The 15,697-nt window shown below is 46.8% G+C and overlaps 1 protein-coding gene across 3 annotated transcripts in view; it reads right to left on the bottom strand.

Annotated features, from left to right (window-relative positions):
- The window catches only part of AP3B2 (adaptor related protein complex 3 subunit beta 2), a 412,426-nt gene that overhangs the window by 167,911 nt on the left and 228,818 nt on the right, over window positions 1-15,697 (bottom strand). For all 3 annotated transcript variants that reach the window (XM_086959194.1, XM_086959192.1, XM_086959193.1), the window contains exon 10: window positions 11,604-11,658. In XM_086959194.1, coding sequence (XP_086815320.1) covers window positions 11,604-11,658 — 55 coding nt within the window. The remainder of the gene's footprint in view (window positions 1-11,603; window positions 11,659-15,697) is intronic.

Here is a 15,697-nt window from a genome sequence, read left to right as displayed (position 1 = left end):
TATTTTACAATTATACAAACCGCATTTCTTTTTCTGTTTTCGTTGTGTCAATGTCTCATTTCAGTGCTTACGCATTTCAACGTCATATTAATTTTGGGCCTTCTCAGCGCAAATGGTGGCTCACAGTCCGAATGCCATGCAGCCTAAAATCGCTTTGTTTTTTCATTTTGAACACTGAAAATGTATGTACGTCTCCTATATTATGTGGTATCCTATATACGGGTTGTATGATTCATATTTGTTGCATTATTTTTTTCTTGTAGGTATTTTGTTTTAGAAAAGCTACCCTCTCCCAGTTTGTTTATATTTTTCTTTACTCTAAGCGATAATGGGGTTCTATTACTTGATGTCTCTAACACGAACTCCCCAGCATGGATTGCGGGCACAAATTAATTATTTATAGGGGTATGTGTTTCCTCTCATCACTGGTGGTGTCTTCCCTGTAATGGCTGCATGTGCCCTAGACCCAATAGTAGCTCATTTATGGTAGCTCTGGCAACAGAAGTGTCACCCAGGGAAGGAAGGGGACCCCAGTTCCTCAAGATTCAGTCACCAGAAGCCGATGGGAGGCATCATCCTAGGCCTTCCTCCTGGCTCTCCGGCAGCGGCACCACACTTGCTGCTGTGGGATAGCAACAACATCTCTAGGTCTGTCCTGCAGGCGGCGCTCTGAAGCATGCAGCGAGCAGCCTGTACCGTTGATGCACAGATGGGGCGAAGCAGCCTATGATAAATGGAATATAGAAGTGGCAATATAAACAAAAGGTAGCATACACGACTTCTCTATTGTAAATACCATTTCCAGCAGAGTACTCACAGAGCTGGGGGGGAGGGGAAGGAGGTTGATGCTGTCAAGAGCCATGAGGGACAACTTCATACTGTCGTTTCTATTTCTACAATAATTTTAAAAGCCTTTCTGTTGAAAACTGTCCAGGGTGCTGTTAAGATGCTTCAGATTCAGCAGAGGATATCAATCTTAGATCTAATGCTACAGTTCAAACCAATTGCTCCTTCAACTTTTTGATGGAGGAATCTATACGTTCTCTACTGAAAAGTCCCAAGTCTATTGATTTGCTGTCTAAAGCTAGGAGTGGAAAAAATACCATAGGTTGCCAAAGTAGCCAGTTGGCTTGTCCAGTTCTCAACTTCAAGATGGCAAAGAAAGAGATAATGCCTTACTGGCCAAGAGCAGCAAGGGCCATGCATCGAGACTAGACATTACTCTACTTTCCATCCTGGTCCAAGGGGCCTAATTACAGAAAAACCAAGCTGCACGGAAACTACGCTGATTTGCTAGCCTTCCTGCTGGAGGAGGCATAAACACGTCCTGCCAGAGCAGACATTGTTTCTGACTTCTCAGAATGAGGCTCTCACCTACTTAGGGGTCAGAAACTCATCTGTGGTGGCATGCTGGACAGGGCCAGTCAGCCAGCACACTAGAGGACTAGTAGGTTTCAGGGGTTATCTTCAAAGTACCCTCTGGGTGCAGGTATTAATAAATACATCACTGGGATCCGTGTGGGTTTATCAATACGAGGTGTCTGAAATCAAACACCATATGTTTCAGTGAAACCATTTTTCTAGGTTTGAAACTCGTTTTGATCAGTGGCAAGTACATACCTGAAAAAGGCCTCCCTGTTTAGTGCCAATATCTAGTAATAGAACTAGACATCACAGGTTCATACATGCTCATGCAGATATGTCCTCACAGAAAATATAAAGCACTCTGCCTTAGGACCAACATGCTTGCTGTAGGGGTGACTTGCTTATATTAAATGCAGTAGTGACTTTGGCATGATACACAGGAGTGTGACATTGTAAGGTTTTACTCATGGTTTGCACCATGTAACGCAGCATGCAATGGCAGTCTGCGTGAAATGTTTGTGTGGGTCCCTTAGGGAGGCATAAAATATGCTGCAGCCCTTAGGGACCCTCTCTAGTACCCATGCCCTAGTAACCAGTGATACCATTTACTAGGGACTTACAGGGGTGCAAAAAGTATTTAGCCAATTGTGTTACAATTAGACTTCACCTTGTTATAAGGGAAGAGCATTGGAGCTGAGGTATGGTTAGGAGGCCTCAGTGCACTGTCTGAGTTCAAAAACCAGAATCTAGCAGCTACAACGGGGCAATAAATGGGAGGTACCACAACACAATCCCACTTCCTTATGCCAACCCCCCCTCTCAAATCCCCCCCTCCGCTTCCCCCCAGGCAACAGCCCACGAGACTCAGCCACATGCTGGGAGAATCTTCCTAGTCTGTCAGGCGAGGAAGAGAGTGAGGACATAGACTGCATTGCTGCAGGGCCTACTCTGCCTCACATCCTACTATCCAGGTCACTAACTCTGAGCAGTTGACGTATCCAAACAGTGATAGGACCCATTTTAAACTGAACCAGATCTTTTTCATCGTTTCTCCTTTCCTTGGGGTTAGTGGTATCTACCTCTGCTAACCCTAGCTTAGCCAGGGCACCTCCCAGATTACCCCAAAAGGTTACCAAGGACTAGAGTAACCCCAGCATGACCAGCAGGGTCCGGGGGCCTAACTCGCTATTTGACATGGGGTCAGACCACCATGGCAAGGACAGTGCAGCCATAAAGGCTAACACCCATCAGTGGCTACTGACAGCTGTCAGCACCCAGTACCACACCTTTAGCTCTACACTGGCAAGTTGATGAGGTAACAATAAGGTTTATTTGGGTTCAGGGGGCCCTATTGTTGTTTTCAAGTGGGGAAATACTACTTCTTGTATGAAACACCCTCCTTCCACTCTCTCTTCTGTTAGCTGAGGGGCCACATCTCCCACTGAACCGTTGCCTGACTAATCAGGGCATTTTGTGGAGCAGGCAGGGCTTCCCCAGTACCAACTTTAGAGTTCTTCCTTACTGGAGCAGAATCATTCATTTGATAACTTTATTGCGGTCATAAACCATAAAAGCACAGATAAAATATGTACATACACGAAATAAAATACATAAATAATTAAAAATACATGGTTAAAAAGTTATTAAACAGTAAGTTATCAAAGTAATGGTATCAAAACATCCCAGTTAATCACAGATTGTCAGAATTTCTTAAAGTGAGCCTTCTGCGCCACATACCATATAAAAAACGGGATACCGCAAACACAATAGAGGGGGAGGTGTCATATCTTAAAATTCTGACAGCTTGTGCACATTGTCTTAAACCAAGGCTTCTACATCGCGGTGCCAACCAGCATCTCCTTATTATACTATAGGCTGGGCAGAGGAATAAGACGTGAACAATATCCTCTTTGGTGTTATTACAAACTGGGCAAATTCCCTCTTCTTGTCCATTCCATTTGCAAGTAAATGCCCCAATAGGTAGACAACCATGTCTTAATTGTGTGTAAAGTTTTCTTGCAAGGGGAGGCTGTATTAAGTCCAAGAACTCCTCCCTCTTAGACACGAGTTTTAACTGCAAAAATTCTGCAGACAGACTGCCCAGCGTTGTCGAGCTATGCAGAAGGCTTAGGTTGTAATGTCTCAGGGAGGCCAGGAGCTCCATTCTCTTCACTTTCGGGCAGCTCACCTCCGGGGTCTCCCATAATTGGGGCATACCAATTTGATGTACAAGGGCCTTGATATGGGCTAGCCAGGGGATAGTCTTTAGGTGCCCCCAGACTGCAGCGAATTCAACTCTATAATCCTCGAGCTCAGGCACTGTCCAGAGCCTTCTCCAATACAGGAGAGGTCGGTGGCTAGCAGTTCTGAGATGGACTCTAGGCCTAGATCTAGTCTCAAGGGTGTGAGCGGGGTGCTCTGGGGGAGGCCTATCAGGTTCCGCATAAAGGCCTGTTCCACCTTGAGGAGGCTTGGTGTACTCTTATGGCCCCAGAGTTCTGCACCATACATCACAGCTGGTCTAGCTTGCGCCCCATAGATCTCAAGGACTGGGGCAACTGGCTTAAACAGGGTTGTTCTGTGGAACTTGCCAATGCCCCCTCCGATCTGCGTCAACCTCAAAGCAGATTTGGATACCTGTGGGCCCCAACCGAAATCTTCAGTCAGGGTAACCCCCAAGTATACAAAGGTTCTCACCCTTTCGAGCGAGACGCCATTTAATACCGGGTTAGGGCGAGTTCGCTTTGGGGGATGAAAGATCATAAACTAAGTTTATCTCCAATCCCCTCAGAGCGTAAAAGGATACAAAACCACCCAGGACCCTCTGGATACCTGATGATGTTCGAGACAACAACAGGGTGTCGTCTGCGAACATCAGAGCAGGTACCCGGCCAGTGGCCAACCAAGGAGCATCACTGTCCCTGACCCTTTCCAGTTCACACACCAGGCCATTTATATAAAGACTAAAGAGCGTCGGAGCCAGGGCGCAGCCCTGGCGTACGCCTCTGGTCACGGGGAAGCCGGCTGATAATTCCCCGTTCTTCCCGCATCTCACCGTGGCATAGTTCCCTGCATGGAAGTGCATCAGGACATCTAGCAGATAGGGCGGGAGGTCTAGTTCTTTCAGTACCCTCCATAGGCTTTCCCTGGGGACAAGGTCGAAGGCAGCCCGCAGGTCTACGAAGACAAGGTAGAGGCTGCCACCATCTACTCTTGCTGTCTTCCAAAAAAGGACCTGCAACCTAAAAATTTGGTCCAGGGTCGAGATTCCAGCTCTGAAGCCGGCCTGTAGGGTAGGCAATATTTTTTTCTCCTCCATCCACCCCAGCAATCTGTCCAGATGGACTCGGCCCATTAGCTTCTGTGAAGTATCCAGGACACTAATCGGCCGGTAATTTGACGACACTAAAGGGCAGCCCATCTTGAAGATTGGCACAATCTCGGCTCCTGCCCAGGTGTCCGGTAACTTGGCTCCCCAAAGGACAGCATTGAATAGAACAGCCAAGTACGGCGCCCAGATTTTTGGCTGGGAGCGGAAAAGGTCTCCTGGTAGTCTGTCTAGGCCTGGGGCTTTGTTAGGTAGTTGCCTGATGATCGCCGATTCCATCTCTTTGACTGAGATGCTCTCGGTGTCTCCAGGGCCCACCCTTGCCTTGGCGTCCCGCTGACCTAACGGATAGCCCAAGTCCGAGGCCCCCCGCAGTCGATACTCGTGCGGGGGGTCTGGGGCTCGGGACATCCGGAGGGCATCATATGTCACCGCTATCTCTGCCCCATTTAGGTATTCACTAGTATCAGTCTCAGGGCTGGTGTAAAGCGCAGCAAAGTGCGCCTCCCAGACTGACGGAGCAATGTTTGGTTGAAGAGACTCCCCTCCCTCTTTTACACCAAAGTTAGCTAATGCCCAGAATATTTTGGCGTCTTTTGCCGGTAAGGCCCCTCTTAGATCTTCCCACCTGGCTTCTTCCCACTCCCTCTTGCCCCTAGCTAGCTCCTTTTTATATAACAGTTTGGTTGCCCTAATGTTCACTCTGTCATTAGATTTGATTGCCGCAAGTAGCTCCTTTTTTAATTTTTTGCAAGCATCATCAAACCAAGGGTGAGTTTTCGGGGCACGCCTTTTAGTACCATTTACAGGGTAGAACACGTCCCCCAATACAGTAACTAGCTGCCTATGTGTCTCCACTACCTGATGCCTACAGGATAGGTCACCCATCTGGGTGATAAGTGGAATTGCAAGTTGGTAAATTTTTGGTAGCCTGGATGGTGAATTTACTAGGTGGGGCCATTTAACCCTTCTTCTATTATTAGCCAACATGAGGGGAGGCATCATCGCCATGGGTTCGGGTACAGGATTAGTTAAACCAAAGGACCCCGGCTTGAGAGTTAAAACCAGGGCATTGTGGTCGCTATCTTGTCTTTGTACGACCCTAAATTCCTTTAGCTTATCCCAATTTTTGGCGTCTACCATGAGGTAGTCAATGATGGATGTTTGCCCTACTCGGTTCAACGTAGCTATAGCTGGGGAGTCAGGATCCAATCTCCCATTGCATGCCCTCAAGGATGTTTCAAGGGAGAAGGATTTTATTTGGAGAGCTAAAGGAGTCCATGCCCTAACCGGGGTGATATTGGGCTCAGGAATATGCCAGAGTGCGTCAACCTCGTCTTGCTCACCCAGCTCCAGACATCCCAGTGGTTTGAATTGACAATTAAAGTCTCGTCGCCCCCAAGAATTATTGACATAGAGGAGTCTAACCTCTGGATAAAAGAATTCAGGGCTTTAATTGTTTCCGACTCTTGTCCATTTCTGGATGGTCTGGAGTAGATATTTATTATTGCTACTTTGGGTTTGCTTGCGGGTTTTAGTAAGACACACTGTATGTCCAATGAGTTTGTTTGTATTTGGGTCGCCTGGATACCCAGGTGGGTGCCTACCCAAATTGACAACCCACCCGACGGACGGCCTCTGCTTGTAGACACGGCCAGGATGTCAGATGTAGCGAAAGACGAGCTACTGCTCTCTTCCAGTGCCCAGGTCTCTTGCATATGTCACGTGTTGCCATAAAGGCCGCCCACTCTGGTGTTAGCAGCTTATTTTTTAACCCGGCTATGTTCCATGAGATCAACTTTAAACATCCTTCTTGTGGAATTTTGGAGCCCTCTCCTTCCTCTTCTACATTTTTCTCCCCCAGAAGCTGGTGTGACATGGGGTGCGGAGTAATTTCTTCTGAAACCCCATGGGCTGCACCTTCTGGACTAGTGGTATGGGATTGTCCACCCATGCCCCACCTAGACTGAAAACTTCAGAGCAGAATCTCCTTGGCACATTGGAAAGTTTTCTAAAAGTTCCCCACCTTCCCACACTTCTTCCACTTGCCTTTGCTGTGAGGTCTACTTTTAAGACCTGTAGATTAAGCACCTTGGGAGAGGACTGGCACTGGACCAGTATCTCTTTTGGGGTCAGATCAACCGCTGGAAGGCCATTTGCAAGGAGACAATCAAGGGAGACGTCTGAACTGACTACCACCCTCTGTCAACTAAGCGACCCAGCTATCTGGAAGGGTACTAAAGCCACATGCCTAACAGTACTCTCACCCTGGACAACCCATACTCTTCTAGTTTCTCCTAGTAAATACTAGTCAGAGTATACTAACCTGTCATGCACAATAGTGTGACTGGCACAAGTATCCCTCAGGGCAGTGATTGAAATTCCATTTACCTGGATGTGGTGGTAGTGTTTGCTTCCCTCTGGAATCACCAACTCACCTTCTGGCACTGCTTCCCAGTTAAAATCTAAAAGGATGTCCTCGCCTGAGGAACAAGCCTCCCGGGCTACACTGACAACTCCAGTGCTTACCTTTTTCTTGGGACAAGCTGAACCCCTCTGTAGTACCCAATCTGATAACAATCAAATCAGGGCCTACAGTCCATGAATTATTTAAGCTTAGGGTCCCCACTACTCTGGTTACCACTAGAGGTGGGGAGGGATACACATCCTCTTTTTTAGGGGTATGGGTCCCAGGAGGAACTTGTTTGAAGGACTTCCTACCTTCTTCTTTTCCCTTGCCTTGCCTAGGCCTAACCCCTCTTTGTTAGGAACTAGCCCCCCTAATGGTTTTTGGGAATCCTAATCCTAACCCATTCATCAACTTTCTTAGCCAGCTCTCTGGGACTAGAAAGTGATGTATCTACTAGATGCTGATGTAACTTTTCTGATGTAGAGGTTCCTACTTCACGGTCATAGTGTTAAGCATTTATTGCATATACAGAGTGTTGGAAATGGCCCTATTTGCAGGATTATCCCCAAACTTTTCGCTTTTTCCTACTATTATTCCCTGACCTGTTTGTGTTGATTTTAGGACTCTGGGCACTTTACCACTGCTAATCAGAGCTAAAGTACATATGCTCTTTGTGTAAACTGTTTTATAGATTGGTGTTTCCACAATTGGATATTTAATTTATCTTTTAGCCCCTAGTAAAGGGCACTGCGTATGCCAGGGCTGGTGAATTAAATGCCTGCAGCACTAGTTGTGGCACCCCAGTGAGTAGCCCTGAAAATGTTAACTCAGACCTGCCATTGCAGAGTCTGCACGCAGTTTGTAACTCCCATGTCGACTAGGCCAGTGCACACACTGGCCAGACCCTAACCTTCCCTTTTCTTACTTTTCAGACATCCCTTGGGTAGGCCCAGGGTACCCCTGTGGGCAGGGTGCAATGGATGTGAAAGGTAGGACATGCCCTGGTGTGTATGGGATGTCCTAATAGTGAATTACATTCAATTTCGTTTTTCACTATTGCAAGTCACACAGTTCCCCATAGGATAGAATGGAGGTCTGTTTATAACAACTTATAAACATAACTGGCCCAGGGAATTCGGTAAGAAGATAGAATTTAGTATGCCTGAACTCAGAATCTAAAGATGCATCTTTTAGTGAAGGTGATATTCACATTCTGTGTTTGAAAATACCGCTTTTAGAAAGTGGGTATTTCCTCGCGCATTCATCCCGTATGCCTCTACTGGAATGTGGATTGCCTGTCTGGGTGGTTTTGGAGGACAGCAGGCTGGGGGGGCGGAGGTGCTCCCGATGGTCTGGATAGATCAGAAGGCACCACCTTCATCCCGCACCGCAGACTTGGCCTATCGACGCCGGCGCCATCGACTCCAGTTCGTCAGCTGACGACAGCGCTCTACAATGATGACGCCGCTGCTTGCACTGCGACCTGCTAGCACCGTGACGAGCACAGCCTTGATCTCGCACTGCGACCCTGGTTTCACCGACAACGTCATCTGACGCAGCCACCGAGCCGCTGCTCGCACCACGACCTGGGGGCACTGCAATCTGCCCCACGACCTGGGGGCACTGCACGCTGCACCGCTGAGCTTTGCACTGCAGCACCCGATGCCGGTTGGCGCCAGCGCTCTTGATCCCATCAGAAAGGAGCTCGACCTGCAACGTGAGTGACTTCAAGGGTGTCAGCGCCCTGCATTTCTCACAGGTACTGTTTGTGGGTCAGCCAGAACTGTTGGATTTGTTGATCACGACGCCGTTGTAGCCCGGACGGAGCTTTCCACACAAGGAACTCTTTTTAATCAGCGTATTTTTGGAACTGTGAACTTTTAAGTATAGTATTGTGGATTTTTATCGTATTTGGTCTTGTAAAGTATATAAAAATTAAATATATTTCTAAACTGGTGTGGTGTCCTTTTGTAGTGCGTACCCTATTTTACTGTTGGTTATGTGAAAATGCTTTACACACTGCTTCTAAGATAAGCCTGGCTGCTCGTGCCAAGCTACCAAGAGGGTGAGCAGGGGTTATTTTAGAAGTGTAACTCCCTTATCCTGACTAGAGTGGTGGTTTCTGCCTCGCTTTGGCGCAAGTCTTAGCTAGCCAGAAATCACATTTCTAACACAGAGCCAGTAAATAAGACACACACTAAATAAAGAAATCCAACACCAATTTATAGCAATAACACAGGTTTTTATATGAATTTAGACACCAAGATCATTGTAAACGGATAAGTACTTTTGGAGTTATAAGTTTTTAAGTTACAATAAAATACATGTTTACTGTGGACTTCAAGCAGTGATGTAACCGATGAGGAATAGATACATATTGCATAGTCACTTAGCAACGAGTTACAGGACTGTTCCCCTGGACTGAAGAGTATGGGGTACGCCCAAGGCAGCATCAACATGTCACTTTGGGCGGCACTGGGCACCCGGATACAGAGGTGCATTTCAGCATCAGTTGCCCTGTTCCCTTTAATGGGGAAACAGTCCTGGGGGAAAGAGGCTGTAAGCAGGGCTAGGGGACCAGTCCAACTGAGCTCATGGGGGCTCATGTCTTGAGGGATTTGGGCACACATGGACACTGTCTGTACACTTAGACCGGGGGGCTCATGTGCAGTGGTTCTTTGTCTGGCATGGTCGCGCTGCCAAAGGCTCTTGCGCTTCTCAGTCCCTCCAGAAAGAGGCAGCAGGTGGCGATTGGGGGACCTTCCTTGGACTCGGGCTCTGGAGCTCAAGTGCAGGGGGGGTTTCAGGCATCGTGTCGCAGTGGTCAGAGACTCCCTCTGTGTCTTGGTGACCTGGTGTACAGGGGAAGCAGGGCAGCACTGCCACTCTCAGTGCTGGCCTAGTGGATACGGATATTCCTCGAAAGTAAGCCTGCCTTTGTGCTGTTGGAGTCTGGATTGGACCAACATCAATCCTTGGTTTTGGCAATTGCTCCTGCACCCAGGGTATTGGTGCTGGCCAGCTCCTTAAGGTCCAGGCGTCTCCAAACTTGGCAAGGAGACGGATCTGACCTCCTGGAACACAGAGACCATCTCCTGTTGCGTTGCTCCTTTGGGGGGCTGAATCATGGTGGACCGGGCAATTGCTTTTTGATGCCTACAGATGCAGGTGAGCAGATCGTCTGCTCCAAGGGAGATCTTTTTCGGTTGTTGAGGTGCTGAGAAATCCTCCAAGGGTTTGGGGGAGGATGTCTAGCTCACAGCAAAGTTGGTTCCAGGGATGGTTAAAGTGCAAGCAACCTGGCAGGGTTTTGTGCCAGAATTTGGTGCAGATCTTCAGTTTACAATCTCTTCGGTTCCTTTCTTCCTCTGCAGTCAAATCTGATTTCCTTGTGCCCATGGGCCACCAACATACTCAATTTAGGAGTGTTAAGGGGGGTGAAGCGTAGTAGCCAATTGGCTACTTACTCTTGGGTTCACTACACCCCCTAGATGACCACTTCCTGTGTGGATTGGGCATCACCCTGTCCCAGAGTTCCTAATTACACCACACTCTAGATGGTGGAACACTTTCTTTCATGTTCACTCAGGCTGCCCACCCCAGAGGTGTGTCCAAACTGGTCCCTCAGTCGCCACCTGCAGCCTCTTTCTGCAGGAACCAAGAACCGAAAGAGTCTTCAGCAGCGTGACCACGCCGAGCAAAGCACCACAAAACATGAGCCCTCCAACACACGTTTGAGTGGACCAATAGTGTTCCTGCATGGCCAAGACCCTCAATACCTAAGCCCCCCTTTGGGATCAGTTGGACTGCCCCCAAAGTCCCTGCTTGCAGCCTCTTTTCCCCAGGACCATTTCCCAATAAAGTGAACGGGACACCTGTTGAAACGCACCTCTGCATTTGGACGCCGCGGAGCCGCCCAAGGTGACTTGTTGGTGCTGCCTTGGACCTTACCCCATACTCGCTTTAAGCTCAGGAGAATAGTCCTGTAAGTCATTGCTTAGTGACATTATGCAGTATATGTATATTCCCCATTGGATAACATTATCACTTGAAGACCACAGTATAAGTGTATTTTATTGAGACTTCAAATCTGATAACTTGAAAAGTACTTAACCCGATTACGATGTTCTACGTGTCTAAATGGATATAAAAATCTGTGTTATTTTTATACATTGGTGTCTAATTTCTTTGAGTGTGTTTCATTTACTGACTGTGCGTGTAATAAATGCGTAACACTATCCTCTGATAAGTCTAAACTGATCACCCACAAAAGAAAGCATTTGGGATTTTTATTATTACCCCTGTAAACCAGTAAAGGTCGCCTGGACTCTCTGAACAGTGTACCTCATTTTGGTGCACTATATAGAGAGCTAACGTCCTACAATCAGTGTGTGTGAAGCTTGCACGGATACGACTAGGCTTTCCACATCTGTTAAGAGGTTGTTTTTCTAAAACATCAGACTCATAAACATGTTGTTAATGGGAAGGCAAAACACTCACCCGTCTCTTAATAGACATTGTCGCCACATTTTGAAGAACCACAAACTGCACTTCACTGCATGTTACAAGGAGACAAAGAAGATAAAGTCAGCAAGATGTGCCCAGCATGCCATAGAAGATAATACAATAGAAAACACATGAACATTTAAAAACCAGTATATATATATCTCAACCCAGGAAATAGCCAAGTAGCAGACTTTGATCAGAACTCATCCAGCACATATCATAACCCAGGACATAGCCAAGTAGCAGACTTTGATCAGAACTTACCTCATCATTTGCAAATACTGTGTCTAAGGCTTAGCTGCTTCTGGGCTAAAGGCATACCAGATGCTAGTTTGAATCTCATGTCCAGTGTAGGAAGCTGTGCCTTTATGTGATATTCCAAAAAGAGATATATCGTGCAAAGGCTCCAGGTATTCCCTTACTAGTGGACAGGTGCTTGCTCCAGCAAACCCCAGGTGCTCTTCTAGGGGGTTGTGTGGTCGAGCAAGCCTTTGGCTTATCAGAAAGGATTGTTAGATATTTAAAAATGCCCACAATAGTCAATTAGTGATGCACACGACTCAATAAGGAGATCCAAAAAGAATTATGAAAATAACATATCTTTATATATGTTTAGGCACCAGAAACAATACGATGAGGAAATTATGTTTTGCAAGAGAAATACTTTTACGTTTATAAAGGCGACACAAAGCATTTTTCAGAAGCTGCAATGTTATTCAATAGGAGGCAAAACAAGTACAGCATTCAGGTAGAGTACAGAAAATTACGAGAAAAATCTCCTGGACTTAAGGGGAGTATGGGGAAAAGTCCAAGGCAGAACCAACAGGTCACCTCCAGCTGCACCAGGGTGGCCGGGTGCAGTGGTGAAATACAGCGTTAGGTGCCAAATGTAAGTCAATGGGGATCTGTCTGCGGGAAAAGTGGCTGCAGGTTTGGACTGGGAGGCCAGTTGGGCTGAACCAACCAGAGGGTTGAAGTTTTGTGATGCTAGTCGACATGGAGACATCAGTGGGCCTCTTCTCCTTGGGCCAGGGCAGCTGGGTGCAAAGGGTCTTTGAGGTGGTGGGTTTCTTCATACAGGAGCACTCAAAGTTAAGGGGGCCTTCAAACAGAGTCTGCAGGCTGCATCGGGGATTTCATGAGGGGTGAAACCAAAGTGGACTCTGTCTATTGAGGCCTTGGGGATCATGCGGACACCTTTGGCCCACTATGACTCAGGCTGGGGGGGGCTCGGATGCAGTGATGCAGTGCAGTGGTGCTTGGCGGAGTCTGGTTTTGGCAGGTCTGGAGCCCTCGTGGTTCTTCTTGTTACCTGAAGGATGCAGGAGAGTAGCTCCGCTTCTCCACTGGAGTCCTTGAATCTTTCTTGAAGGCAATCAGTCCTTCCAGGCTTTGGAGGCATGACAGCTTGCAGGACGAGAGGACTTTGGCGTAATTTGATGGGGAACAGAAGACAGGCTGGCAGGGCTGGTGCCAAGTCAGTTGCTCTTCTTCAGTCATGGCTTTTGTGGCTCTTCAGTGTACTTCTTCTTTGCATGTCACAGGATCTGCTTTTCTAGTGCCGGTGGCTCCTCCAATAGTGAATTTAGGGACGTTAGGGGAGTGTAGGGTAGTAGCAAATGGCCTATCTACCCCTGGGGTCACTATGCCCCAATGTGACCACTTCCTGTGGGAAGTGGGCATAATCTTGTCCCAGAGTTCCTAAGTTTAGCATCACCAAGATGACTAACTTTGAAAAGTCGTCTCCACTTTAGGTAGCCCACCCTCGGGCTTGTATAAGCCTGAGGGTGGACACGCCAATCTGTATAGCTAATTTTCTCGCCTATCCAGGTGCCAAAGGGCTCTGAACAAAGAGGGTCGGCTTCCTCTCCTGTGAGGAAAGCCAGATTTGCATACCAAAGGTGGTGGGCTCTTTCAAGCGCCTCTGCCTTGGAATGCTATTCAACAGGTCATTCTGTGGCAGGGGGTGTAAACACCCTCTGTCCGAGCAGGCTTTTTTCTGACCACCTGAGAGCAAAGGGCCTCACACATGGGGATCAGAAACTTGTTTTTGTTAGAAGGCTGGCAAAAACCAGTTAGTCAGCACACCAGTATTTGAGGTGCCCTCTGTGTGCATGTACTAATTCAACCAACACTGGTTTTAGTGTGGGTTTATTAATACAGGATGTTTGATGCCAAACCGCCCTATTTTCAGTGAAGACATCATGAGGCTGGGGAACTCGTTTTCACGAGTGTCAAGCACCGGTACATTTCTATTTGTATTTTTTTTTTATAGAGTTTTATATAGCGCACATTTGACCCGAATCGTGTATCAGAGCGCTTTACATAGCACCAGTTACATTACATGAGGACAAAATCATTTTTTTGTTAGGTACGGGGAGATTAAGTGATTTGCCCAGAATCACAAGAAGATGAGGACTTAAAATGGTTTCCCTGTTCACTTTTTTTGGTAGCAATAGAACTGACCAGCACAGGGGCATATCTTCTCATGCAAATATGTCCTCACATGTAGCATAGTGCACCCTGCCTTATAAGAGCCACTAAAGTTATGCGATTGTGCGCCTGTGACGATTTTGTTACTAGCTCAAACGGTTCAAAAGTTACTTAAAGTGCAGCGACAAGTGCCACTGCGTGTCTGAAGAGCCTTTGCAAAGCTGGAATTGTCAACTTTCTGCTGCTTATTGCTAAATTTGGATGCCAAATTGCTACTAATGCCCAGTGTTGCCAAGTTTAAAAATGACAAAACAATGAAGTAATACTAATACAAATTGTGCTGCATTATGCTGTATAATTTGCCTTTTCTTGCGTTAATTTACTCGACCCTACCTCATAATTTGTCCCTCACCTGACGCATAATTTCGATGGCCCTGCCTTAAGGCTGAAAGGTCTGCTGTAGGGGTGTACTTACCTATACCGCATGCAGTGTATGTGGGCATGTGACACACAAATGTGTGCCATGTTGTGTTACCACTTTTGTCTGCACCAAGACACACAGCCTGCAGTGGCAGTCTGTATGTGTTTGGTGGGGGTCCTTTAGGATGTCACAATTCATGCTGCAGCCCTTAAGAACCCTCTTTAGCCTCCTTGCCCTAGGTGCAAGAGGTACCACTTACTAGAGACTTAAAGAAAGTGCTAAAGGGAATTGGCAACTGGGGTACACTAGCACAGTTTTGGGAAAGAGATCTGGCACTGGGGACCTGGTTAGCAGAAACCCAGTACACTTCAAGTCGAAATCACATAAAAATACCGGGCAAATAGTGGGGAGGGGGGAATATCAAAAAGGGGCACTTTCCTACAGCCAGAAACTGTGACACTCATTATCGTTCAATTTTGATCACATGGTGCTTTTCAACAAACTGACTGGTGTGATGACTTTTGCCTAACAGGTGGTTAGCTCATAACAGAGTCCGATACCCCTCGCTTTCCTCCACCCCCCAGCTCCCACCGGTTGTGGAGTACGCGGTCACAAAGGTAGTGTTACGAGAAGGCAGAAGGAGAAATCAATGGAAATGTTTAAATGGTAAACATTTTTTTATCTAAAATCTGTAAAGAGTTTCTTTGTAAAGAGAGAGCAGGCCAGGTACTTGGTGAATGTTGTGGTGATCAAACACCCATTATCATAACCTAACATACTGTGGAACACACACGAAACTAAGGGTGATAATCCTGTAGCAGCCTATCCCACTGCCAGATAAACTGAATATTAACTACCTAGATCTGTAGCCATTGCTCAGAGTATTGTTCTACCCTGGCATTGTTATGCATTACCTCTGCACACACATTCAATGGCAGCATTTCATGTAATAAATATTTCGTCAAAGGCTTAGGCAAGGAGCCAGAGAAAGAACTTCCCGGTCAATTTTCTTATGAGCCAGAAAGCTATATTTTAAACTATTATGTTTGTCAGCTTCAACATGGCTACTCTGTTCCAAATGTTTTACTACCAAGTTCTAGCCATTAGAATGTCAGACGTATCGTCTGTAAAAGTGGGAATAAATTGCTGTGTCTTCACTAGTCTGCAAAGCATTTTAGAGAAGAGTCACAAATGGTAATGCTATTCAGCCATATGTTTCTATCCTCAGAGTGAT

Source organism: Lissotriton vulgaris, chromosome 2_2, assembly GCF_964263255.1.
Source record: "Lissotriton vulgaris chromosome 2_2, aLisVul1.2, whole genome shotgun sequence".
NCBI classification, from domain to species: domain Eukaryota; kingdom Metazoa; phylum Chordata; class Amphibia; order Caudata; family Salamandridae; genus Lissotriton; species Lissotriton vulgaris.
The sequence above is the reverse complement of the archived record's forward strand: the minus strand, read 5'-3'. Positions and strand labels throughout refer to the sequence as shown.